Here is a 26452-nt window from a genome sequence, read left to right as displayed (position 1 = left end):
GTTAGTATCAGATTGTTAGGGTAGATGCAAAATTGATTAAAGTTGTACAACGCAATAAAACTACAGATTGGACAAAAAGTACAAGTGAACATATAACAAACACTACAGTGTCTGGGATCTAACTACTAATTAATAGCAAAGTCAAGCAAAAGTACATTTTCTGAGAGGACTAAGCAGTCTTTGGGGTGGGCCTCTGAAACAATGTCTCAGTGTGACACTGAAAAGTCACTTTTTTCCCCCTTACTACAAAGTTTTGGGTAATTTTTCTAATTATCTAAGAAATAAAAATTTGCATTTTTATTATAAATTAAAACTCAGCTGCTTATATAGTTTTGACTAAAAAACACCATCTCAGCTGCTTCTGAGAGTGGGGAGATTAAAAACTGGGGAATGGGTCTTGTTAATTCAAAACTTTAAATTCAAAATAAGCATCTTTTGCAAATGACTGTTCATTCCATATCAAGGTCAAGCTGGCAGGAGAAATGAACAATGGAAAGAGGGTAGGAAAAATGTCTCCAGGATGAAGCAAGTTGGGGCTGACAGCCTTCCCTTACCCCAACAGGGCTGCCTTTATTTAAAGGGTATAGCATTTCTGGATGCTATTTCTCATCCTTTGTAAAGGTGCTTGGAAGCGGAGCTCAAGCGGGCTGCCTGGATGTGGGAAGCCCCACCTCTTGCACAGTGCCCCTCAGTCACCAGCTAATGCCTGCAATAAATTCTCTACTCGCCCTGCGTGGGTTCATTCACAGCTCTATCGTCCCGGGCTGCGCGCTTCCTCCTAGGGACTGAAACAACGGAGTGCAGGCAGATCGCGTGTGATGCTGAGAACCCTCCTTCAGAGGCTCCCCTTTACCCCGGGCAATACGTATAAAACAAAACACACACTCACACTCACACTCACACCACCCCCCACCCCTCATCCCCCAAACTAAAACAACAGCCATATCCCCTCTCCCTTCTCGTTCCCTACAGGCTTTTCTGAACGTAGGATGAAGCTCTGCGAGCTTCCATCTCTAGAGGGTGTAGCTCTGTAAAACTGGCAGGAGACATCTGCAAGAAAGCAAGTCCCCTGGGGATTTTGGCACCTAGGCAGAAACAGTTGGGCTTTCCTATTGCCAGCCCCGGGGGTGGCTGGCACCGAGAGGCCTGTATTCAACGCGGAGCGGGGCTGTAAGGTTGGGGTCGCGCGGTAACTCTCCAGGTGCTCCGAGGTCCTGGCTCGGCCCCGCACCCCGCCCCGCCCAGATCTGTCCTCGCAGCCTCGGGGGCTGCCGGGCTTTGTGGTTCGCCGGGCGTCTGGGCCCCTGCTGGGGGTGTCGTTAACGAGCATGTGCAGACAGCAGCCCAAGGTAGAGCGAGTGTGCCGAGAGAGCCCTGAGATTTGCCTTGCAATGCCATGTTTGTGTATGTGCTCTAACTCCCGGAGAGCGATCAGGGAGGCGGCTCCCCCGCCCGACTTGGCTGATGTTTTCTTGTTTCTGTTTCAGCCTTCAGGATAATTCCTTCAGCAGCACCGCTGTAACAGAGTAAGTGATTCTTGCCATTAAAATAAGACTTGCATGCCTTTCTCTGGAAGCAACTATCATGAACGTACCCTGTACCGTCCCCAGCCACTCTTCATATTAGATGCATTGTCTCCTGTAATCTGGGGCTGGGGAGACATGCTGACTGATGGGGCACAAAAATCTTTACAGGTTCAAATTAGCCTTTTAGCAGCTGCAGGGGAGATATTAAAACAAGCTGATTGCTTGCTAGAGTTCAATGCACTAAGATACGTGTTCTTGGAGCTTAGATAATTTTAAATCTATTTGACATGCCATAAAGGAAGCTCTGTTGTATTTTGCCAACATTGGTGTCAGTTTCATGGAGTGCGCTGTATACATTTACAGCAAATAGGAGATGGATGTAACTAAGATGATTTGAGTTGAATTCCAGCATGTGATAAAGACTAAACTTATCTTCACCCTTTCTTGTCTTCAGATTTTTAAAGACACAGTAGAGTAAACTTTTCTTGCATGCTCTTTTGTCATTTTTGTCTTCTGACCTCAAAGATCTGTCTATAAGAGGAATGAGTCATCTTGTTCTATGGTTAAAGTGTTGATTGGGGTGGCTAACACCATTTAAACATAGAATAAAGGTGTGTAATATTTTACTCCAGGCTAGCAGGCACAGTATTTTTTATTAGCTATTTATAGGTCATGATGCAAATTTTTGTCATCCCTTCATTAATATAATGTTTTTCTAATATTATACTATACATATATATTAAAGGTTGATGGTGTATTATGCTAACACATGTAATTTATATATAATTTACATGTATACATATATGTAGGGAATATCTAGACTTTATTTAACAATTTTTATCTAGGTTAACTCATGATATTTACTTCTGGAACCTTTTGGTAGAAGTCCCTATAAACAGTTTTTTAGGAAAAAATGGTGTATAAGGTGTTATACTCAACTATAATAAGAAAATGCTACAAATTTAATAGAGAAAGCCTAGTAACTTGGGAGCTGTTTGCTAGTTTCCTAACAGGCAAGTAAATATGGGACTAGATATTTAGCGAGTTTCAAGTCTTACCACTGTCACAATAACTTGGTGGTAGAGAGATAAGATTCTTTAGGACTCCCTAGGCCCCCTTGTTTTCCATGTTCTTTTGTTTCTCTGGAATTGCTACTCTCTTAATGTTGAGCTTTGGGCTCACTTAAGTGGAGTTACTTTTTTTAAAAACCCAGGGTTGACTTTATTTAGTAGACCTATATCTTGATAATGAAACTGCTTGGTATATGTGTGCCACTTTGCATTTCCTAAAAGCCTGAAAGTAGGGGAAGATGCCTGCCAAAGTATGCTGGCCAAAGATGAGGCAGGACTTCCTGGTTCAGGTGCACAGGTACTGCTCCTCCTCCTTTTGCTGTGTTTATAAAGACCAAGTGCTTTCAGGGCCTGCTTCTTGAGAGCCCTGTGTGGCCAGATCCCCAGAGTCAGCTACAGGCCGAACAGCTTCAAAATGGAGACAATTAGTTCCAGATTTCACATGGACAATGTGTTTTTTTGTTTTTTTATATATAAAGGTTTTATAGTTAAATGCTGGGGAAAGTCTGGTACCTTGTCTTTGGCCACGCCCCAAGGAATTCTGATTGCATAAGATTCTGTTGTTGTTTTCAGAGAAGTGACAGTGATTTATTTTAAAAAGCACCAAGTGACAATTGGAATGCCATCTGGCTAATCTAAAAATCTAAGGAGCATATTTGAAACATACCAAAAGCTTAATAGGTGTAATACAGCATAGAGTAGAGTTGTTTAAAACTAGTCATTGTTTAATATAACATTTTCCCCTCCCCTCAGTAATAGGCACTGTTTTCCTTGGTTCTTTGGGCATGACCACAAAGCCAGCAGGATCAGGATACACTATACTGAGACATAGATGTAGTAGGTGCTCAGTAAATGTTGGGGTGTGGACTTGGAATACATAGAGGAGGTGCTTGCCTTCCTTATGTGTTTTGGATATAAGACAATTTTCTCTCCCTGCAGTACTCCTACTTCTTCCTACTCACACTCATTTATTTTCTTTCGTGCCTGAAATTCCACCTCAAGATGATCTTTTTTTGGATTAATGCCTCTGGTGATGACTCTTATTAAAATGGAAATTAAAAAGTCTGTGCACCTGGGAGGTGGATTCAAGTTGTCATTTATTACTTTAATATAAATTATATAATCAGATAGTCTAGCCTAATAGGGTTCTTCTTGGCCAGTTGGGGGTCTTATAAGGGTCAAAGGGAAGGGGAATTGGGAAGGACTCAAGCACAGATTTTTTTTATCTCTTTTCAGTTTTTCCCAGGCCTGGCACTGTCTGTGCAGCTCTGGACCAATTCAATTTCTTTTGTAACCCAATCTTCCAAGATCAGAATGGCCTTGGCCTTTCCTTCTGTATCTGCAGTGCTCTTTCATCTACCATTTTTTCCATGGTCATTTCCTATGTTGTCCTGGTGAACCTGCTATTTGAAATAAAGCCTGGCCAATAATAAATTCTGATTTAGTTATCATGAATTAATTATCACCTGAAACAATGCTTTTCTAAACCAAATGATCATCCATATCAACTGAGGAAGGGGACTGGGGCTTGTGAAAAATCCAACTTCCCAGGCTTTATCCCAAAGTGGAAACCTAGAATAGGCAATTACATTGGACTCAGCCCAGTGCTGTTCTGAGTATTGTAAACCTTTAGGTCAGCATTAAACTTTTTAGAAGCATACTAGCTATATGAAGGGAAGGACAACTTGTTTGAAAATTCACATTCTTAGGCTCTACACTCAGAGAGCTGATCTAGTGGGGTTGGAGTGGGGTTGGCTCCAGAGCTTGCTATTTCAATCAGACACTCCAGGTAGTGCTAATGCAAATGGTTCTGGGGACACACTTTGAGAACCCCCACAGGATTGCAGGCTGTACCTCTGCAACTTTGCCCCCGAGGAACATGGTACTCCTAAGTGAATGACAATCCTCTTCCTGGCACAACTACATTTTATCTAATACCCAACATGAGGCCTTTCTTCTTATTTACCACAAGTCAAACAAGAAAACCTTCACAAGTCCTTCATTCACCACCGTGATTCTGAGTTACATGTTTTTCTCTCTCTCTTGTGAGCCTCTGGGAATGAAGAGATGGTTTGAGCTTAGCGTGGTCCAGCAGAGTCACTGCTGTACACCTTGGAATCTTGGGCAATTCCTTAGCCTCTTGTGTGAAGATAATTTCCACTTTATTATCAGGCTTCATTGAGAAAATGTGAAAGAGAAGGTAAACTATGAAGTACCTTTTATTTCTTGTTTGTCATTGATAGAGGGAGCAAAAGTCTGAGCAGAGAAAAAGCTGACAACCCTGAGCATTTCACAAAGAAATAATTGAAAGGACAAATTATCCACATATTGTCTAGGCAACCACAAATTAAAGACTCCGGGAGTTAGAATTAGTTGATGAGAACTTCAAGGGAAGTCATTTAATAGGATAGCTTGCTTTTTTCCCCCACTACAAACAACAGTAAAAAAAAACCCATTTTATAATGCAAGCAAGCAGCCACATATATACATGCTTTATTCAAACAAGTTTAGTGAAAAAAACATTTAACTCTTACTATATTGACATTTTCTATTCTGTTTCTCTAACAACAACAACAACAAAATGCTGGTAGCTGCTATATAATTTTAAGATCCACTAATAGGTCACAACTTACAGTTTGAAAAACATTACACTAGAAGATAGCCAGTTTTGGAACAAGGTCATTAAAGAGATTGGTCTTTAAATTCCTGTATTGGGCTCTAATCTAGAAGAGAATGCCATACCCAAGATCAGTTAGGCACTTGGTTAGAACTGATTTTCTTCCAGGAATGGGGATATCTAAATATGTAGATATTTAGAATATGTAAATATGTAGAATCCAGTTTTATAATTGAGCCAGTATATACAGTACAGGGGCTGCTGGGCAAGGAATCAATAGAACAATCAGAAAGGAGATGTTAATTGAGTAGAACTTGACAGTCTTCATTAAAGCAAAGAAAAACCCAGCCGAACTAAAGGAACTAGTAAATGTGTGCCAGGTAAGCCAGTAGGAAGATCTGTTTCATTGCTATATCTGTGAGCTAGTAGTTATGTTTCCTTGTGTGGCAATTGCAACTGAAGTTGTTCAGTAGGCCTTAAAATTGGATCAGCTAATTAGGGCTGGCCTCATACTTCAGAAAGCATCTGCAACTTTCTATGTTCTGGTGCTGAGTTTCCATTTTTAACTAATTGTGCTTTGAGAAGAAAGGTTAACACATCTAATGAGGGAGAGAAAAATAAGTTCTTGCCAAATTCCCAAACAATAGATATTGTTGAACTCTAGGGTTGAACCTCTGGTTGAACTCTAGGGTTGAACCTCTGGTTGAACCCTTATTCTTTGGAAGCAACAATTCTAGATTTCTGTTCTTCATTGATTTTTCTACTTAGATAACTTTTATTGACAAACATTTTTATTCACATTACAAAACTCAGATGGTCTAAGTGAATGCCTCAAATGGAAGAGAACAAGAATTTATGAATTTAACTGTTTTTTTTTCATGAGATGCACAGAGTGGGTTACTGATATTCAAAACACAAGAAAACAAGGACATTTAGTTCATTTAATTAAGAAGAGCTTTCTGGTAAGTCAACTGATTTTTTTAACTGCCAGTGGGAGCAAAATATTTCATCAGGTAGAGAGGGTCAGAGTCTGTAGGTTGCCTTTGTTTCTGTACAAAATCATAATTTAAAAGAGATAATAAAGGAAGAGGATGGAACTTTTATCAATTTGTTCTATGGGTAAATTAGAAACTATTGCTGGTAAGGAATATTTAAAAAAGTTAAATGATTTTATGTAGTGTAAGCACTATATTATAGTTATGTTTATGTATGTAAGTATTTATTTTTGCTTACTTATTACATTGTAAATCTCTCAAGCAGGGCCCAGGTCTTTTCCAACTTTGTGTCCTTTAAAAGTAGTGCTACTCAAAGTGTAGGTCCTCAAATTGTTTAGAACTTTTCTGAGACAAGAATAGTATAGAGATAGGGAGTAAGCATTTAATAATATTTGTAGGAATTTGATATTCCTGTGACATTTTTACAAAGGTACCTATCCATAGTGGATTGGAAATAGAAAACAAACTGGTCAGTTCTAAATTCTAAAGAGTTTGAGAAGCACAGCTTCAATGCCTAATACAGTACATGGAAGTCAATAAATGCTTGTTATTTCAGGGACCAGGTGAGCTGAGGGGCCAGAGTCAGTGATGTGATTCACGCACTCATTGAGTGTCTGCTCTGGGGTAGCGCTGTTGGCACTGTGGCAGCATGTCTACAAAAAGAAATTATGCTTATTTCTTCTCATGGAATTAACTAATTTAAAAAATCTCAGAGGTGCAACATAATTACACAGCAGTATGAGGCAAGATATAGTTGGTTACCAAAACCTCATAATGAAGAGTAAATGTTTACATATTCAAGTTAAAGTAGGAACATGGTATTTGGATGAACTTGGCTAGGAAGGTTCACAGAGCTTGTGAGACCTGACTTGGGCAGTGAAGGATAAGTAGGAGTTGAAGATGGAAAAAGCATTTGCAGGCAAGATGGAGGCATAGGTAAACATGGCTTGCCTCCTTGCACAACCACACCAAAAATTACAACTAAACTACAAAATAACTGTCACCCAGAATCATCAGAAAATCAAGTTCTATTGAAGTCCAACAACAAAGGAATTAAAGAAGACACACTCATTCAGACAGGTTGGAGGGGTGGAGACACGGAGATACAGAGATGAGGAATAGGCAGTCCCACACCCATGTGTGGTGGATAAAAATCAGGAGGGATACCTTGGGAGCAAGGGATCCCAGCCCCACACCAAACCACCCAACCCAGGGTTCCAGTGTGAGGAATTTAAGTCTCCATAATGTCTGGCTGTAAAAACCAGTGGGGACTGGGATGATGGAAGAAACTGTGGGATTCTCAGGCATCTCCTCTTAAAAGGCCCACAACATACTTAGGACTTACACAGACTCCCTCCTCTGGGTTCCAGCACCGGGCCAGCAGCTGGAAGGGCACCAGAGGCATATACGGAGAAACTGAAGTGTCTGGCATCAGGGAAAGTACCAGGGGACAGCTCCTCCCAGACAAAGTCCAGAGGCCAGGCCTTGACATTGTCCTCTTTCTGAACCCTCCCTACACAGAGCCACAGGGCAGCGACACCATATTGGAGATTACATCAACCTGGTTCACACAGGTTGACCCACCCTGGCAAGTACCTAAGGCTCCTCCCCATCCAACTTATTGGTATGCTTTTCTGCAATAGACCATGCTACTATGACAGGGAGACAAAGAAACTCTAGCTAATGCATAGAAACAAACACAGGGAGGCTGCCAAAATGAGGAGATAAAGAACTATGACCCAAATGAAAGAACAGAACAAAACTCCAGAGAAAGAACTAAAAAAAAAAAAAAAAAAAAAAAGGAGATGAGCAAGCTACTAGATGCAGAGTTCAAAATGCTGATTATTAGGATACTCAGGGAACTCACTGAGCACTTCAACAGCATAAAAAGACCCAGGCAGAAATGAAGGTTCCACTAAGTGAAATAAAGAAAACTCTACAGGGAAACAACAGCGGAGTAGTGGATGAGGCCAAGAATCAAATCAATGACTTGGAACATAAGGAAGAAAAAAAACATTCCATCAGAATAGCAAGAAGAAAAAAGAATCCAAAAAAACAGGGATAGGCTAAGGAGCTTCTGGGACAACTTCAAACATAATGACAATCAAATCATAAGGGTGCTGGAAGGAGACGAGAAAGAGCAAGAAATTGAAAACTTATTTGAAAAAATAATGAAAGAAAACTTCTTTAATTTGGTGAAGAAAATAGACATACAAGTCCAGAAACACAGAGTCCCAAACAAGATGGACACAAAGAGGACCACACCAAGACATATCATAATTAAAATGCCAAAGGTTAAAGATAAAGAGAGAATCTTAAAAGCAGCAAGAGAAAGGCAGAGAGTTACCTATAAAGGAGTTCCCATAAGACTGTCAGATGATGTCTCACAAGAAACTTTGCCAGCTAGAAGGGACTGGCAAGAAATATTCAAAGTGATAAAAAGCGAGGATCTAAATCCTAGATTACTCCATCCAGCAAAGCTATCATTTAGAATGGAAGGGTAGATAAAATACTTCCTAGACAAGGTAAAACTAAAGAAGTACATTATCTCCAAGCCATTATTATATGAAATATTAAAGGGATTTATTTAAGAAAAAGATCAAAACCATGAACATTAAAATGACAATAAATTTACAACTATCAATAATTGAATCTGAAAAACAAACTAAGCAAACAAGGAGAACAGAAACATAATCATAGGTATGGAGATCGTTGAGGTGGTTATCAGTTTGGAGGGTGAAGGGGGAAAATGGAGGGGAAAGTACAGGGATTAAGAAGCATAATTGGTAGGCACAAAATAGACAGGAGGATGTTAAGAACAGTATAGGAAATGGAGAAGCCAAAGAACTTATATTCATGACTCATGGACATAAACTAAAGGGGGAATTGCTGGAGGGAATGGGGGTTACAAGGTGAAGGGGGCAAAGAGGAAAATTGGGAAAACTCTAATAGTCTAATCAATAAAATATATTTTTTAAAAAGAAAAGTAAAATCATTTTTGGCTGGAGAGTGGTGGGGTGAGGTGGGGGGTGGATGTATGGCTGAGAACAGGCAACAAAGACTCCCTCCTACACTAGAGTGAGAGAATGATTCTCCTTCAGATTCCCTTGGGCAGTGTGGAGCACTGTAGATTTTTCAGTGTTTTTCACAAGGTTGTTACAGAAGTTTTGTAACAAGAAAGGGATCAAAAAGTCAGGAGGACAATGGAGTAAGCCAAATGGGAGCTGATGTGTTTTGGGACTGCCTGGGGCTGAGGAAATGCCCAAGAGTCATGTAGTGGGTGGAGTCCCCTTGATCCACCAATCTTGTGGTCAGGTGTTCCCTTGAGTGCTGTGAACACTTAAGTCCTTGCTAAGATCTTGTTAGGAGAAACAGAGGGGTAGTGGGGAAGAAAAGCTTGCCTCTACTTCTGAGCTTTTAAGCTCACAAGAAATTATATCATTAATATCATTACCTGGTAGACATGATGGGAATCAGAGCTGGTCTGGAAGAGGATGGTATTATTCTGTTCTTTAGTTGACTGTGCTAATCTTAAGATAGTTCTGGATTCTAGCTGCTTCTGCTGTGGCAGACAGTTGTTTCTGATGTGGTTTTGTTTCTTCTCCCAGGTGTGAGGAAGACACAGTCATCTCCCTACATGAAGACCAGACTGATTGCTCCAGTCTCAGGTATGACCCATTATTGCTTAGTTCTTAATTATGAAGGACAGAAACCATCTGGGTCTGGTGTCTATAGTGTTGTTACAGAAACAGGGGAGTCCAAAAATCCCCAGAGTTTGCTGCTGGGGGATGGGGAGAAGTAAGCAGCTTTTCAAATGCTTCCACATGCCTGAGGCTGGTGGCTACTGTCTTTCTTATGCAAATGGCTTTAATGCATCCAAAGCCTCAGGCAGATGGGAGGAGTCTTGAACCAGGGGACAGTATGGAGAAAGCACACAGAACCTATGTAAGGGTCTGTGAATGGTCAGAACTGTTTGCAACGCCCACTGCGTCAGATGACGCAGTCAGGGATATATAAGCAGCTGCAGACTCTCTCAGACTCTCGCTCAGACTCTCTTTGGCTCTCGCTCGTGCTCTCACTTTGAGACTCTCGCTCTCTGACTCTCTCAGACACTCTCGCTCTCTGACTCGGGTTCTCACTCGAACTCTGAGGGCTCTGGCGCTCTGACTCTCTCGTTCTCTGACTCGGGCTCTCTCTCGCGCTCTCGCTCTGGCTTGCGCGCTCTCTCGCACGCTCGCTCTCGGGGTCTCGCTCTCGCTCTCGTGTGCTCCCTCCACGTGGCTTGGTGAAGGGGCCTTCTCCATGTGGCTTGGAGAAGGGGTCTCCAGGCTGCTTTAAGAGGCTCTCGCCATGCAGTTTTGAGAAGGAGAGAAGATCCGCGCAGTTTGCAGGAAGAAGACAGTTTGCAAGGAGGCTGAGAATCCAGGTGGTTCTGCATTGAGAGCTGGAGGGCACCACAGCACAGAAAGGACCTCCCCAATCAGATTGAATGATTGGCAGCTGCTGGTAAAGCTGAACTGTGTTAGGAAAGTAGGGAAACGGTTTCTCTGACTTTCCTAAAACTAGCCTGGTTTGGTAGTGGGGAGGCAAGGATATGTGTTTATAGGTGTTTCAAAGAGCATAAGACTTAATAACAGAAATCCGCAAATAACTAAATCTATATAACTGTTAAATAAACAATTCTTTTTCTTTTCACCAAACTCTGGTATTGAGAGTTATAATTTTGGCGGCGGGCAATCGGGCCCCTTACTAAAGAGCCCGTGGGTTTGTTTTCAACTGGAGCAGCCCAGCGGTTCTGTAACAGTGTCTTCATTGAATTCTAAGTATTTATTTTTGTGTCTTACTTTTTCTAATAGATTATCAGCTCCTGAAGGAAGTTTTGTCTTTTCCACTTTTGGATACCCCGTGCCTTCTCCCTTCCCCCACCCTGACCCTTAGCATTCAGGACAGTGCCTTTTTATATGGGGAATGCTCAATAAATGACTGTTGAATTAAACATTGATTCATCTATCTCAATATTCCTATTATAAACCTTAAGGAAGAGGGTCTAGATTTATTCAACAATGATCTCATTGAGTGTCTCGGGTACAGTCTTGATCATCAAGGTGTTCATGGTATAATCACAAAATCTTCATGCTTAACCATTTCTTCACAATTGCTTTGTTTCTAGCACTTTCACATACATTTTATTATGTAATCTAAATAACTGAAAGGAGGCTGATGTTTCCCTCCTGATACTGTAGATGGAGAAACTGAGGCTCAGAGGGATTATAGCACATCCAAGATAACATCGCCACTCAGAGACAGAATTCAGAATTTGTCTGACTGAAATCTACTTGTTGGATAAAATACGTTGTCAGGATATGGGGTAGGGAAAAACAAATCAATCCCTGTTCCCAGAATTTAGTCCACTGGAGGACATAGGCAGAAATATAGATGGTGATGCTACAGTGCATTAAGTACTGTTTTACTAGAGATAAACAGAGGATTCACTTAAAAAGACTTAATAGCCCAGAGAGGTTTCTGGGATGGATTCCTGAAGAAAATTACGCAGGGCACATGCCTTTTTTTCTTTTCTTTTTCTTTCTTTATTTTGGGGTGAGGTGGGGGTGGGAACTAAGGCCAAGAAAAAGGTGATGCCATCAAGCAGAGGAAACAACTTATTAGAAAGCCAATAGAAGGTAGAAAAAAATGTTCAAGTTAAAAAAACAGCAGGCAGTTTTGGATGGCAGGAATCCTCAGAGCCGGGTGCGAGTGAGGAGGCCAGGAGTGATAAGAAATGAGGCTCCAGAGAGAAACAAAGATCCTTGCTAAGGAGTTTGGAATTTATCCTGGAGGTACGGGAAGACTAAAAGAGTCCTCAAGTTTTTCTTTGCAAATAATTACTTGCATAAGTCCTTCTGAGAGTAACAATAGCTCCCATTTATTGGGTTGTGGCCTTTAACTAACTCTCTATGGTAGGCATTTCATGGAGACTGTATTATCTCTGCAAGGTAGAGATGACAGCCTTCTTATGCACAGGGGTCAAAGAAGTGTTGTGGCCCAGGCCACATAACTAATAAGTGTGTGTGGAGGGATCCTTCTGACTCTTGTTCTTTTCAGAACATCGTGATCATTCTTGGTTATGATTGATTCCATTAAGTATTGGCATAAATTACATATCCTATACTTTTCTGTTTTGTGGATTCTGAGAAGCCAGTAATAGGTTGGAAATATATTCTAAAGATGACTTTTGTATTTAGGTGTTATATGTATATGATGAGAGAAAGATGCTTTTTGCTCCCCATACCCAACTTCCTAGCTTTTCAAGTCAAGGAGGTAAATAAGATGAATCAATTTTGGGCACCTTGAAAATATGATACAAAAACAAAGTTTAGGCATTATTTTAGGAATTAATCTATCAAAAGTCATTTTAGATTGGAAAAATCACTTTTTTATCATTCTTGAGTGTTCTAGAATCCTCCTTGCATGAGGAACATTTAGGTTATAGAAAAGGCAGCTGTTCTTTTTTTTGTTTCTCACCTAGGGACATAGAGAGCAAGGATGAGTATTACTTGTTTTTAGCAAGATGTCAGGGAGAAACGCTTTCCCTTCCCTTCTAGATTCTTTGGCTGGGGTAATAATTGAATTGACATGAGGCAGATTAACAGGAGAAAAACAAATTTAATTTTTTACGTATGGGAACCTCAAAGATATGAGATTCTTTGGCAGTCAGGTAATTGAGGCTTATATATTATTCTAGCTAAGGAGAAGGGGTAGGGTTCAGGGGCCTCAAAGGGGGAGGAAGACAACCCCAAGAAGATGAGAAGAACGGATCTTTAGTAAACAAATATTTGTCAGGCCATGCAGGTAAGTCAGTGATATGAAAAGTTATCTTTGGTATTAGCTCTCTGCTGGTACAAGTCCTCAATATAAATTCTTTTAGACAGTTAAGGGGAAGGTAAAAATATCTTCTTGAGTCTCTGTTGAGCCTTGATTCAGATCAATATGCAAAGTGGCTTATGTTAGGGTCACATAGTCTGCTCTCCCTCAGAGAAAAATGCATTTCAAATGAACTAGTGTAGTTCCAACTCATGATTTGATATTGGTTTCCAAACCCATTAGTGACTTATAATTTTCTTTGAGTTGTAAATGATATTAAGGGAAAATATTAACCAGTGTGAGTGGCATTGATTTTTTTTTTTTCAGTTACTAATAGTGAAAAGTTATTTTATTGCTTTGGTTCTCCTTTACCAGATAACACTAAGTTTGACCTTGTTTCCACACAGGGGCCTGGCCCTGAGTGTTTCTGCCTAGGGCCAGGTGGAAGTGTGTGGGTTCTTGACTTCATGTAGGAAAGATTTCACAACATGATTCCAGGTGACTGTGAGGGTATGTTTATTAAAGCTGGGAATAGTAAAACGAGGAAGGTTCTTAGCCTACAGGAAACAGCAGGAGAGCCCAGGTTGGGCCACCTTAGCTCACTAGGAAGTCAGAGAAAACGGGGCCTTGGGGACAGGTTCTGGGATTAGCCGAGGACAAGCTGCCAGCTGCCCATTGCCTGAGAGTTTAGGAGATGCTGCCTGTTAAGAAGGACATGGGGGTGGGGAGGTGAAGGGAAAGGGCATGGCTGGCTGGTCCTCAGAGGGAGAGTGGGAGCTAGCCAGCTGGGTCTTTTGTCTTGATGCTTTTATTTCTCTGTTGCAGGTGGGAATCTTAGCGGAGGTCCCAGGGGAGGTTTTCAGTAGAATATTCATCAGTTTTCCAGGTGTGCCCTTTCAGGGTCATGGTCTCTTTTGATTGGTTAGTGACAGGGCAGGGGTCTTTAGTTACTGCAGTTGGTTCTGGTGTCACCCACCTCACCTCGTTTTGCAGCTTTTCTGGGCCTGGAGCTGAAACACAACTGAGGCCTAGATGTTATCCCTGGGGGTGACCTTTTATATCTGTAAATTGGTTGGCCATTGTGTTCAGCTGTCTGTCTCAGTTTCCCTGTTTCACTCGCCAACAAATTTTCCTAGCTTCTCGCTATCCTGTCTCAACCAGAGTCTTCAGTTTAACTCTTCTCATAGTGTTATTTCCACACCTTGCCCACCTGCATTCTGGTCAAACTCCAGACCTACTGTTCTGATGTTTTCTTTGATCTTTTCCCAGAAACTTAATGTAGCCTATCACCCTGATATCAGTTTAGTGAATTTAATCCCTCTTATTTGTGAAAAGACGTTTTGTGCAGTGGACATAGGAACACTTCCTTTGATGGCCTTGTGTCTTGACTTTATATGTCCTTGAGTTCCAAGGAATTGCTTCCTAACTGATCTTGCCAAAATCTCTTATTTAGGTGCTTCCGGTCCGGAAGCAGGAGTGAGAAACACCACCCGGGGCAAGTGGGCACTCCTAATCTAGCACCAGATGATTGCCAGTGATTTAAAGATGATGATATTGATCACATAAAGAGATGCCCCATTTTGGTTTTGTCTGTGATGCTTGCTGGGTTCTTAGCAAAATAAGAAAACAAAGTGCTTCTAGATCTAAGAGGGATTGATATCTTCAATAAGAGTGTTATTTTTGTCACTGTTTTTGAGGAAATTGAAATGGCAGGGTGATATCATACTGAACTTAATTGGTGAGTGAAAATCAGTGCCATCCCAGCAATGAATGTATGCAGGTAACGCTAATCCATGCAATCTTCTCCAGTAATTCCACACTGATAAAACCCAGACAATGCGATCTTTGACTGCATTGAGAACGTTATCCAGATGACTTGGTTGGGAAAAATTTGACCCTTGTCTTATATTTAATCAGGGTAGCATGTATCCTATTAAAATAGACCCCACTAAACTTTGGAGTACATCTGAAAGTTCTATGTAGATGATTATAGACTTGTCAGCAAGTAGCAAGCACCATGCCTGAATGAAGGACACATGCATGAGAGACTGGAGACCAACCTGACCACTCCAGGTCTCAATGAATTAACACTTCTACTCAGCACTTTATTTAATCTCTGGGTTTTAGAGCCTTAATCTGTAAAGGTGGGATGGCATTATTTAACCTGAATACGTTACTACTGTGAGAGAAAAATATGATATGCATGAAAGCATCTTAAAGTGAAATTTAAAAAAATATTATAGTCTGTACAACCTTACAACTACAAAAATTATATAGTTGTTAACAAAGATTGGAAGGAAATGTGGAGTAATCTAAACAGTGAAATCCACATTTCTTAAATCCTTGTTCCTGTGAAAATGGCTAGGTCAACACTAAAAATGTTGCTAGGTCCATATAAATAGAGCAGCAATGAGTATGGCCAGCTCCTCTTTTCTGTAGCAATTTATTACTTTTTGTGGTGCTTTCTAAATTGGGTCTTTCTTGTTTTAGAGATGAAGACAATAAAGAAAATTACCCCAGCGCCGAGGCTCTTCTAGAGGAGCCCGTGCCGTCCCGGGAGTCCCAGCATGTAGAGCAGCCTGTGCTGGTGGACGGTGTGCTGCGACCCAGCATGGGCAACTTCAAGTCCAGGAAACCCAAGTCCATCTTCAAACCAGAGAATGGGAGGAGCCACGGAGAAAGTCAGGTAGTGGGTCTACTCCACAGGCTTTTCCAAGATAAGTGTTGTCAGGCAAGGGCACAGTCCTGGCAAAGGTTTTGAGCATGTTATTTTGCAGGAGGCAATCAGCGTGACTTGTCATTGCACATACTGCCAGCCTGAAACACATGGGTGCTCTCATTGGGTCGTAGTGGGGTGCTCTGGGCAGGCTCATAATGTAGTGCCCATTCAAATTGATATTCTTAAATATTGGACTTTGGCATTGATTTAGAGAAGCTCTTTGTGGGGGAGGGTTGAGAAGGATATCTTACTGTATTTTTTCCCCAGGTCATGTATTTCTTGTAGAAACTTGGAGATTCTCCTCAACAAATTGAAACTCCCAGGTTTGCCTGGAGCTATTCTCCTTAGGTTGCACTTATCAGCCTTGACTAAACACTCAAGTGTGTATGTGCCTGTTTGTTGTGTGTATGTGGTGTCTGGTTCTTCAAGGTCAGTAAGTATTTAAATGAATGAATGAGCACATTTCCAGCTTGATTTGGGGAATAAATTTATGTTTGATATATTTTAATTTTTTCTAGTTGTAGAGGGATATAGCAAAAAATGTGATTTTTTTTAAATCTTAAAAACCCCTCAAATAATTTATGATGCTTTAAAAAGATATTACACAAATATAATCCAATTTCATCTTACCAGAAGGTTAATAATTCCAACACTGAGGTCATACTTGTAATGCACCTAACATAGTCTTTGGCACATAGATGCTCTATTCATGTTAACTATTTAGCTGTTAACATTCAAAACAATGTGGAAGGCTCTAGGTGAAACAGGTTAATTGTGACTTCTAGTATAGTCGTGTTAGTAAATGGGCACCAGGGGAGCTTCCTGTTAAAACAACTTGGGCCTGGCACTTTATTTGACCTTGTAGTTTTCTTATTTGCCCTGTGATTTTTGTCTTATTTCTTCCTTGACATCATGATGTCTTATTTTGTCAGTTAATTTTGTGGTAAAATAAAATGCCTTCTGCACTCAAGAAGTTGTATTGTGATTATCTTAAACTGAGCTGAGTTGCAGAAAGAGATGAGTGTGAAATACCATTTAAGTTATGATAATCTTGAGACCCTGCCTATTACTGAATATACCCATCACTTCTTTGGTTAGGAGTATGGTGTTGGGGAGGGTGCATGTACCCAAGGGCTGCCTGCAGAGTCTGACTAATTTCAGGGAGGTTTTGACCTTGAATCTCCTGCTAGGAGTCACGTGACACTGTGGGCTTTTGATGACCAGCCATCTCTCTTAGAAGTGCCCTGTTTCTTGTCATCCTGTAACCTGGCCTCACAGAAATTACACAGTCATCATTTGTAATAATGTACTAATGGGACATGTAATTCCCAACCTGATACTTATACATGGATGATTTCAGGAGAGAGGTATGCTTGTATAGTCTTCACTTATAATATGGCATTGGAATCCTGGACTGCAGGTTAAATTTCCAGTGTAGTCCTCACATCTCTATCCTTAATGAATAAGAGAACTTTATTAATATTATTTTAGGTTTTCCATATTTAGAAAAAAATGTGAAACATATTTTATTCTTCCTGCTTTCTTTGGAGAAAGATAATTAACATTGGTTGAGTACTGACCAAGAACTGAGCATCTATAAATAATATTATTAATAAAATCAGCTAACACTTATCTGAGCATTTACTGTGTTTCAGGTATGAATAATGTTTTACTACAATCCCATGGAATTATTATTATTATTTTGTACAAATGAAAAAAACTAAGGATCAGAGGGATTACATGTGTTTAATCAGATATGGAATAACTTGAGCAGAAAGTCTTTTCCATAAAACAGTGTTTCTAACAAGAGGTGCACAGATCTCCCAACTGTGAGTCTAGTGATTTACCTACATCCTTATACTCACATCTTAATTCATACATAAAACCTGTGATTTCCCTTTAAAATTCTTTTCATTTGGTGATATATCATGTTGATAAGCAGAATTATTTATTTAGAAAAGATTACTTTGAGAATGAAAGAGAAAAAACTCATGGACATCGACAACAGTTAGGGAATTGCCGTGGGGAGGGGAGTGGGGAAGGCGAAGAAGGGTATAGGGTGGCTAAATGGTGATGGAAGGAGACTTGACTTGGGTTAGTGAACACACAGTACTGTGTACAGATGACATGGTATGGAATTGTGCTCCTGAAACCTGTATAATTTTGTTAACCTGTGTCACCCCAATAAACTAAAAAAAGAAAGAATTACTTTGAGAGAATTTTATAAATGTATTTTTGCTTTTTGCCTTAAAGTTTTGTAATGTTCGTCACTAATGCTAGATAAATGTTGTCTGAGTGAAGTTTGCTCCACTTAGGATGTAAGTTCCGTGAGGTCAGTGATTCAGTCCTTGTCTGTCTTTGGATTTCCAGCACTCAGTAGTCATTCAGTGTTATTTGCTGAATGACTCAAAACTGCTGAGGGAGGTGTATATATGATTGATACCATTTTAAAAATAAAATGTAAGTATATCTTCATTCAGTGGTGAAATGTTACATTTTAAAAGAGATATAATCAAGACTCTCACACAGATATGAAGTAACGACATGTCATAGATTTTATTTTAATCGTCGTCGTCGTCGGCAGCTGTCCGTCTCGAGAGACGATGGTGTAGCTTCTTAAGAGTCTATCTGCACCGCCGAGAATGGCTGTGCAGTCCGACTCGGGAGTGACATGGTATCTGTCTCCTCCCGTGTTGAATCGACATCTTGCGATGACGCTGAAGCTACAGAGCCTGGGCAGGGTAATATGGAGGGTCTGCTGTTGCCCATGCAGCAGACCCCCCCTCTCTTCGCAGCTGAAGGGTCCAAGGGAAAGACGGAGTCGATACAGCTTGGGTTCAGGTGCGCCGCAGGAGTTGCCGGTGTTGACTACAACGTCAAACCGCCTTAGGGACTATTTTAATCATCAATTAGAGAATCGATAAGATATTAAAACCAGTTCAGAAGAGATGCAAAGTATCACATATCTGTAGTCTGACAATGAATGCTAAAATAAATTTTAAAATGGACACAAAATTGGGCAAAACTTGCAATATCCATTAGGAGATAATCAGTTACTTTCCCGTGGACAGAATTTGCGTTTCTGTGGAGAGGAATTATTTGCATTGCCATCACTTACTACAGGTTTACTTTTATCTCTATAGCCTTGCAAAATAGCCTAGTTATAGACAAAAGCAGAGGTTATCTAGGTGGATGAGCTTTCCGGGACATCCATTAAAATTCAAAGTCTTTATCAATTCTTCCTTCCATTCTCTTCCTGCATCCTACCTTCTCCCTTGTGATAATAATAAGATATTCTTGATCACAAAATAAGGCCAGCCTCATTAGGTTTGGTCTGATTATTTACATAAGTGTAGCAAGAGTGTTAATTTACCATACATATTCTTAAGTATGCTTTGCAAAATCTAGAGCAATATAGTACTGAATAATTACAAAATTAACTTCTCTTTCTGGAAGTTTTCATAAGGAATCTCAGATTGCACATCTACTGCCTCTGTTACTTGCTATCCAGAGACAAAGGAAACAGTTCAAGAAACTATACCATATTTCACTTGCAGTATATATACATCAGGGTGACTTCTCCTCTTGGGTTCCACAAAGTAACCTTAGGTTCCTGGCCTGCCAGGAAGTGATGATCTTTACCACCTGTAAGGTTGAGCACTGTAAGCTAGATAGCAGGCCAATTATCCTAAGAGGACTTTGTAGACATTGGCTCCACAAGTATAGCTACATTAGGTACTTAAAAATAGCTTGTTCTACCTGATCCAATAAGCATCATCCTCAGTGTGACATTCAGCAAGATGTTGGTTGCATATCAGATTTTTCCAGTTTACTCTGGTAAAAATAAAAACAGATTATTATTATTGAATATATGCAAATAACCCTATTCCATGAAAAGGAAGTTAACTGCATATGAATTTCTGAACTCTGGGGGTCAGTGAGACTCAGATATCATTTAAATATTCATTTTAGTTTACATAAACAAAATGGCTTTAAAATGTAGTTTTTATTGCAGTTCAGGTGTGGTGAGGTTGACAGATCAGAAAATGAGTGCCATGTGGAAAGATCCCTACTCCAGTTCTCAGGAGGAGTGAGGGCTTGTCATGCCATGCAGAGTCACACCAGGAAGCCCCAGGGCTGGCCAAGAGACAGAGGGGTGAGGGGGAAGCAGGAACAGGAGCCTTTATTATGGTTTCCACAGGCAAGCAGGGTAAGCAGGCTTGGAATTGGCTAGCTTGAATAATTTTAGTGGGCTTTGAGGTACAGGGCTGTCTCTAGTTGTCAGGTACCAGCTCTGAGATGAAAACGCAGAGGATCATTGCCTCCTGGAGTGGATGAGCCAATAAAGAAGGTGGTTCTGAGTATAGGCTCTGTGTTGGTTTCTGTATGAAAGGCAGTCCCCTGGGCAAGTCATTTGCTACATTTGCTATGTTTTCTGGTGTTACAGAGCAAAAGGGGGTTCTTTCACATGGCACTTCGGTGTAAAACCCAACAACTAGCATTGAGGAATATTATTTACAATATAGGGGAGGACAGTGAGCACTTCAGCTCAGAGCCCTGTTCTTTCATGAGACCCAGCACTTTCCTTGCTCCCCAAAAAGCTAGAAGCCAAAACCATGCCCAGAAGTTTCCCATCCCTTATCTGTCATCTGTCTCCTGCAGGATCTGGGGTACGATGTCATCAGCCTCCTTATAATAGTCCAGGAAAACATGTGCCGTGTTGCACTGGATCATGCATCGTTCTCTCTCTCTGTCCTTTTCAAAGCTGCATGTATCTCTCTTTTCTTCTAACGCCGCATAGTGCTCTCTTGCCTCCTTACAAACTGCATGGTTATCTTCTCTACCTTCTTGCAAACTGTGTGGATCTCTCTCCTTTCAAAGCCGCATCGCTCTTTTTTTCCTACTTCTTTGCAAACTACATGGATCTCTACTCTCTGCAAACCACGTGGTTCTCCCTACTCTACCTCCTTGTAAACCGTGTGGAACTCTCTCTCTCCTCCCCTTATTTTTAAATCCCTGACCATGGCCTGTGACGCAGTGGGCAGGGTAAACAGTTCTAATGATTCACAGAACCTTGTGCAGGCTCTGTATGCTCTTTCCTCACCATTCTATGGTCAAAACCCCTCCCATCTCCTTGGGGCCTTGGAAGAACCAAAATCATTTGCCTAACTGAGACACTAGCTACGAGCCATAGATATGCAAAGGCATATTGAAAGTTGTCCCCTTCCCCCATTCCCCAACCACGGGCTCTGGGGATTTGGGGGGCCCTGCTCTGTAATGTTAGCACTAAGAATCAGCCAGTCTCTTCCCAGGCAGCAAGTCAGCAAGGCGCCGGATGCCAGAGCATCAAGAATAGAGAAAATAATGAAAGTAGTCAATATACGAATCTACTAAATTGTGTGGGTTACAGATAGTTGAAGTGGAAAGAGAAAGGACTTTCTTATAAATCCAGTAAATAGAACATTAAGATGACATTCCAAACAAATAACCACAGTAAAATATCTTTTATCAGTCCATTCAGTCCTATGTACTTAATTCTTGTTCAGTTTGATCTTGGGTTAGCCGTAGCATGAAGCCATCTGCCTCTTGACTCAAGTCCTGTATATCCTGACTCAGCCCATTGGTGTCATCAGATGCCTGTGCCCAGAGTCTGTTCTTTGAAACATCAATTGTTCAAAGTATCTGGGCCTTTACCATGAGACTCTTGAGAGCATTCTTCTTTGTTGAAGTCACAAAATATGACCTGACACTGATAGTAGAAACTTCTGGAAGACACCTGAGAAAAATATATATAGATGACAGAAACTGAAAGTGGTTGTGGTGAATTTACTACTGATAATTTTCAAATGTGAAAAGCCTGATGAGAGTTTATAATAAGAATAATGTGCAACATGACATGCAAAAAAAGAAAATAAAGTCATTCTCCTCAAATTAAAATGTCTCCAATGGTTATGAATAAGCCTACTTTATAAGAAATCAGGAAGTTTATATCTGATTTTATAAAAATGGAGAAATATAACTTTTATAGATGAAAATTCTTGAGATATAACATAATAATGCTAAAAGAATATGCAAAAAATTAAGTAAACCATGAAGTCTGGTTTAGGTCCTAGGCATCTGCATTTTTATTCAGCTATGGATGAGTCTGATGTGCTTCCCTGATTGAAAACCACTAGCCTGAATGATGCTAGATTCTAACGAAAGAAGGAAGGCTATGGCCAAGTCAATGTTTTAGATAATAATCCTAATTATCACTGATAATACTATAATGCTTTTGTGTAATATCAGAAGCAAAGTTGCACAAGGACTGGAACAAATATAGAAATTGGCAAGACTATTTCATGTGAGTTTTGATCACAGGGTAAATATCACGTTATTAGGTTTACCATGCACTGTGGTAGAGAAGTGGTTCTGTTTGTGAAGTTGGATTTATTTGGGGAACTTGAGCTTATGCTACAGATCCTGCCCAACACTACTTGCCATCATCCAACATAGTTCTGACTGGTTTGTCATGAGATTATCATTCTCCAAAAGCACCTGGGAAGAACCTATGGGCACAACCTTTATAAACTTAAAAACAATCCTCTTTGAAGCTGAAGGGCATCATTATAAGAGTTTAGCTATAGCCATTTCTGGTTTCTTTTGTCACACATGGTTTGTATTCAGAACCCCAGAGCGGAGCTTCAGTCTGATCCTAACCAGGTTGGGGTTGGGGATATGAGCAAGTGAGAAAGGCCTCATAGTAACCACTGAAGTTTCTATCTTTCTTATTTTTCTGATCAGCCCAAGTCACAATCAGAAATTTTACTTCTGGAGGGTGAGATTCAAATCTCACCTTGAGCAACTTTTTTTTTTTTTTTTTAAATCTCAGTCTTGGCCATGTCTCTGAGAAGGAACCAGAGTACAGTAGCAGAGTCTGACATTGTGTGTGCATGTATGCATGACTGGTTCCAGTTTTACACGCATTATGAATGATTCAAAACAGGGGGGCTGTAGGTATAAATAAAATCCAAGAACCAGTAAGGCAATGCAAGAATGTCCTTAAATAAGTGAAGTAATTTGGAATAAGGAGTATATTTATTTGAACCAGGATCAGTTGAGTTTTCTGCTTGTTTATCTCTCTCTTCCCTAGACAATGGGCTTTGTAAAAAATGGCTTGGATAAGGAGCACTTAATGACCTGTCTCCTGAAAAGTCAGGTTTTATTGGTGCTAATACTAGGATTTATTGATATGATGAACTTGAAGTTAAGAGTCGTGAGTTTGTAATAAACAGAAACTCCTTATCAATGCAAAATCCAGTAACAGTTTGCTATTGTGTGGAGTGTCTTATTGGACAGCAAACACTTTTTCTGGGGAAGATAACTGATAAAAGAGAATAGATTATATACGTTGTAATAATTTGTGTAAAATTACACAAAATCTAGGGGGTGAACAAAATGGGTGAAGATGGTCAAAAGGTACAAACTTCTAAATATAAAATAACTATGTCCCGAGAATGTAATGTACAGCATTGTGACTATAATTAATGATACTATATTATTATATACGGCATATAATTAGTAATACTGTGTAATTAATAATACTGTATATATTTGAAAGTTGCCAAGAGAGTAGATCCTAAAAGTTCTCATCACGAAAAAAATTTATAATTGTGTGTGGTGATGGATGTTATCTAGAACTATTGTGCTGATCATTTTGCAATATATATATATATTGAATCATTATGTTACACACCTGAAACTAACATAATGTTATATGTAAATTATATCTCAATAAAAGTGTATGTGTGCTTTATCATATCTCGTTATGATTAAAAGTGAACTCTGGACATTTCCTCTCTCTGCTTTAGAATGTTTGGGTAATTCCTCATCTTAGAAAATATGCACACACATTTTCTATTTATTGTGGGTGACCACCACCCTTCATTAGGTTTGATCTTGGTACAATTACTACCTTTTCCCAGAACTGTTTGTCTCATGTTAATTTCTTAAATTCACACTTTTTTGAATGCACAATAGAAAATGTATAAACCTAATGTTAAATTTTCAAAATTCACATTTATTAATATTCCTCTACTGATTAAATAACGTCCTGGTTTTAAAAAGTAATAGATTATATATGTTGTAGTATCTTCTGACTGTATTGTTTTAGTATTGATCCCTGACAATATGATTTGGGGATGATAGGCTTGACTAACAGAACCAGCTTCTGGTACTGGATCTCATAAATGTCCAGAGGATGTTTAGAACTAGCATTGGTAGATCAAGTCTTACCATCTTCACGCCCTAGCAGCTGACATCAGGCTATGTACCTTCCTTCTGTCCTCCCCTCTGGTGGCTATTTTAGCAGAAGACAAAAAGTAGGAGGCTAGATAGAGAGCTTTTCTGCAGTAAGTTGTGTACTATGATCATGCTGCTAATTCAATCCCTTGAGGAGACCAGCTGCTCAGTCTGGTGTATATCAGCATTAGGTTTCTTCCACTTGGCTCTAGTAGATGTGTTAAGAGGCTAGAAAGGAATTCAGGTCTGACTGTGAAATTTACATTTTAATTTTTCTGCAGAAATAAAAACCTCCTAAACTCTTTTCAGGCAAAACACCTAACTATGAAGTGTTTACTATATTTCTGTTTTTGGGAAGTTCTTATTTATATAATAGTTTTTATCCTGTGTTAGACTTTGACTTATAAGAAAGACAATAGTTAATTCTGGGTCATTTTCCCCTTTTAGGGGGAAAACTAAGATTTTGTTTCCAACCATAGACCTATTTTCTGTATGTTTTTCTTAATATATTACTGAACTATTGAGCAAGTACAAATGGTAGCAGCAGGAAAATCAGTACAGCTGAATGATTTTGAAATTGAGAACACTGTGAAGCTAAAATGAACTTCAAAGAGAATTTCACTTTCTCTTCAGTGGGAGGAAGGCTTTTAAGTTTTGAATATGCCTTTAAGGGCTTGCTCCTTGCATTGTGTCAAGAGCATGAAGTCACTGTGATTCAAACAATTGGTCTTAGATAATTGTTTTTGACACGTTAGTTTGTGTTGCATTATTTCTCTTGCCTCATTTTTGCAGCTCCAGCATAGAGGTTTTACTTCAATTCCTGTTTAGGTATGGATTTTTTGGAAAACTTGTTACTGGTCAGGAAGAAAGGTCATCCTCTAGGTTTGTTTTCCAAGTTCCCCTTTACTTCTCTGGGAGTAAAATAATTGAAATTCAGAGGAACAGAGCTTTGAGAAATTCAGGGTCTATGAACGTGAAGTCATCTGAGTCAATATTTGGTTTTACTGATTTATCATGATGTATCAGATCCTGAAACTTCTCTTTGAATTAACAACCAACCTATTCTTAAATGATTAAGCTGATGAAGAAATATGTTTTTAGGAAGGAACATAGAATGCTGTAACATCACTTTATTACTTAAAAAAAAGTACTCAACTTAAATACTGATCTGATGGAATCTGAAAATAAAGTGATATGACTCATTTGCCTGGGCATTGAATCTCAAAAGTTAAAAAAGTTGTCACTTAGTGAGAATTTATGTTCAAAACAACCCTAACAAGTTTGAGACAAGTTTATAAGCAATAGGAAATTTAAAATTTTAGGAATTGTAATGTTTAGGGATATAGTATCTAGTTGATATTCCACCTGTAATGGACGTTACTGAAAAATTCTCTAAAAAAAATGAACAAGGAGGTATTGAATAGGTTCTCTTGAGACTCAATGGAGTCTGGCAAGGACTGATTTTTTAAAAGATTCTATTTATTTATTTTTAGAGAGAGGGCAAGGGAGGGAGAAAGAAAGGAAGAGAAATATCAATGTGTGGCTGCCTCTCATATGCCCCCAACTGGGGACTTGGCCTGCAACCCAGGCATGTGCCCTGACTGGAAATTGAACTGACGACCCTTAAGTTCACAGGCCAGCACTCAACCCACTGAGCCACACCAGTCAGGGCAAGGACTGATCTTATTTACATGCTGCCTGGAATATTTGACAGAGATGTAGATTGCTTCCATATAGGATGGTCTTGAAATTGTCTTATTTTCCTTTTCCTCTGCATTTGTTGCATAGATAAATAATTCTAATTTAAACAATTTCGAATTTCCCCTACATAGTTCCAAAGACAGTTTCTAACATTGTATAGTCTTTTGAATTCAGTCCATAGTCAAGACCTAATAATGTGTGGAAAATACAGTAATATCCATGAGACATCTTTGTTCCTATTAGCATCTGCTATCCCTCAGGGCTCCAAGACTTGCTCCCTCTACTATGCATAAACTTTAAAAAATAAACCCCAGAGCTGAAGAGTTGAATGGAGGTATAGTGAAGTGGTGAAAAGCATGGTCTATGGGTCCAGGTAGATATGGGTTCAAATCCCTTCTCAGTCATTTCTTTCTGTATGACTCCAAGCATCTACATCTCAGCTCTGTGTCAGTTTTCCTATCTATAAAGTGGAGATAACACTTTGTATCTTAAGAGTTTGTTGAGAATTAAAAGTGAAAATGATGTAACCTTAAACATCCAGCAAGTTTCAGGAAGCTTAAAATAATGCATAGAATATTTTAGAGACTCGTTTGGCTGGATCTACACTAAGACCTGAATAATTGTCTTCTAAATTAGGCCAGCCTGGGCTCTGCTGCATAACAGTGACTCCGACCTGGAGTTTA

At 39.7% G+C, this 26452-nt stretch overlaps 1 protein-coding gene across 3 annotated transcripts in view; it reads left to right on the top strand.

The window, feature by feature from the left end:
* The first annotated feature begins 1335 nt into the window (after window positions 1-1335).
* FAM13C (family with sequence similarity 13 member C) overlaps window positions 1336-26452 on the top strand; it is a 128241-nt gene continuing 103124 nt past the window's right edge. For 2 of the 3 annotated variants that reach the window (XM_090278056.1, XM_090278055.1), the window contains exons 1-3: window positions 1358-1526; window positions 9817-9876; window positions 15560-15755. In XM_090278056.1, coding sequence (XP_090134182.1) covers window positions 1465-1526; window positions 9817-9876; window positions 15560-15755 — 318 coding nt within the window. In that variant the 5' untranslated portion in view covers window positions 1358-1464. The other variant, XM_090278059.1, reaches the window with a different exon arrangement.

The sequence above is a fragment of the Furipterus horrens genome, unplaced genomic scaffold, assembly GCF_987537825.1.
Source record: "Furipterus horrens unplaced genomic scaffold, mFurHor1.1.pri manual_scaffold_5, whole genome shotgun sequence".
Classification (NCBI taxonomy): Eukaryota; Metazoa; Chordata; class Mammalia; order Chiroptera; family Furipteridae; genus Furipterus; species Furipterus horrens.
The sequence above is the reverse complement of the archived record's forward strand: the minus strand, read 5'-3'. Positions and strand labels throughout refer to the sequence as shown.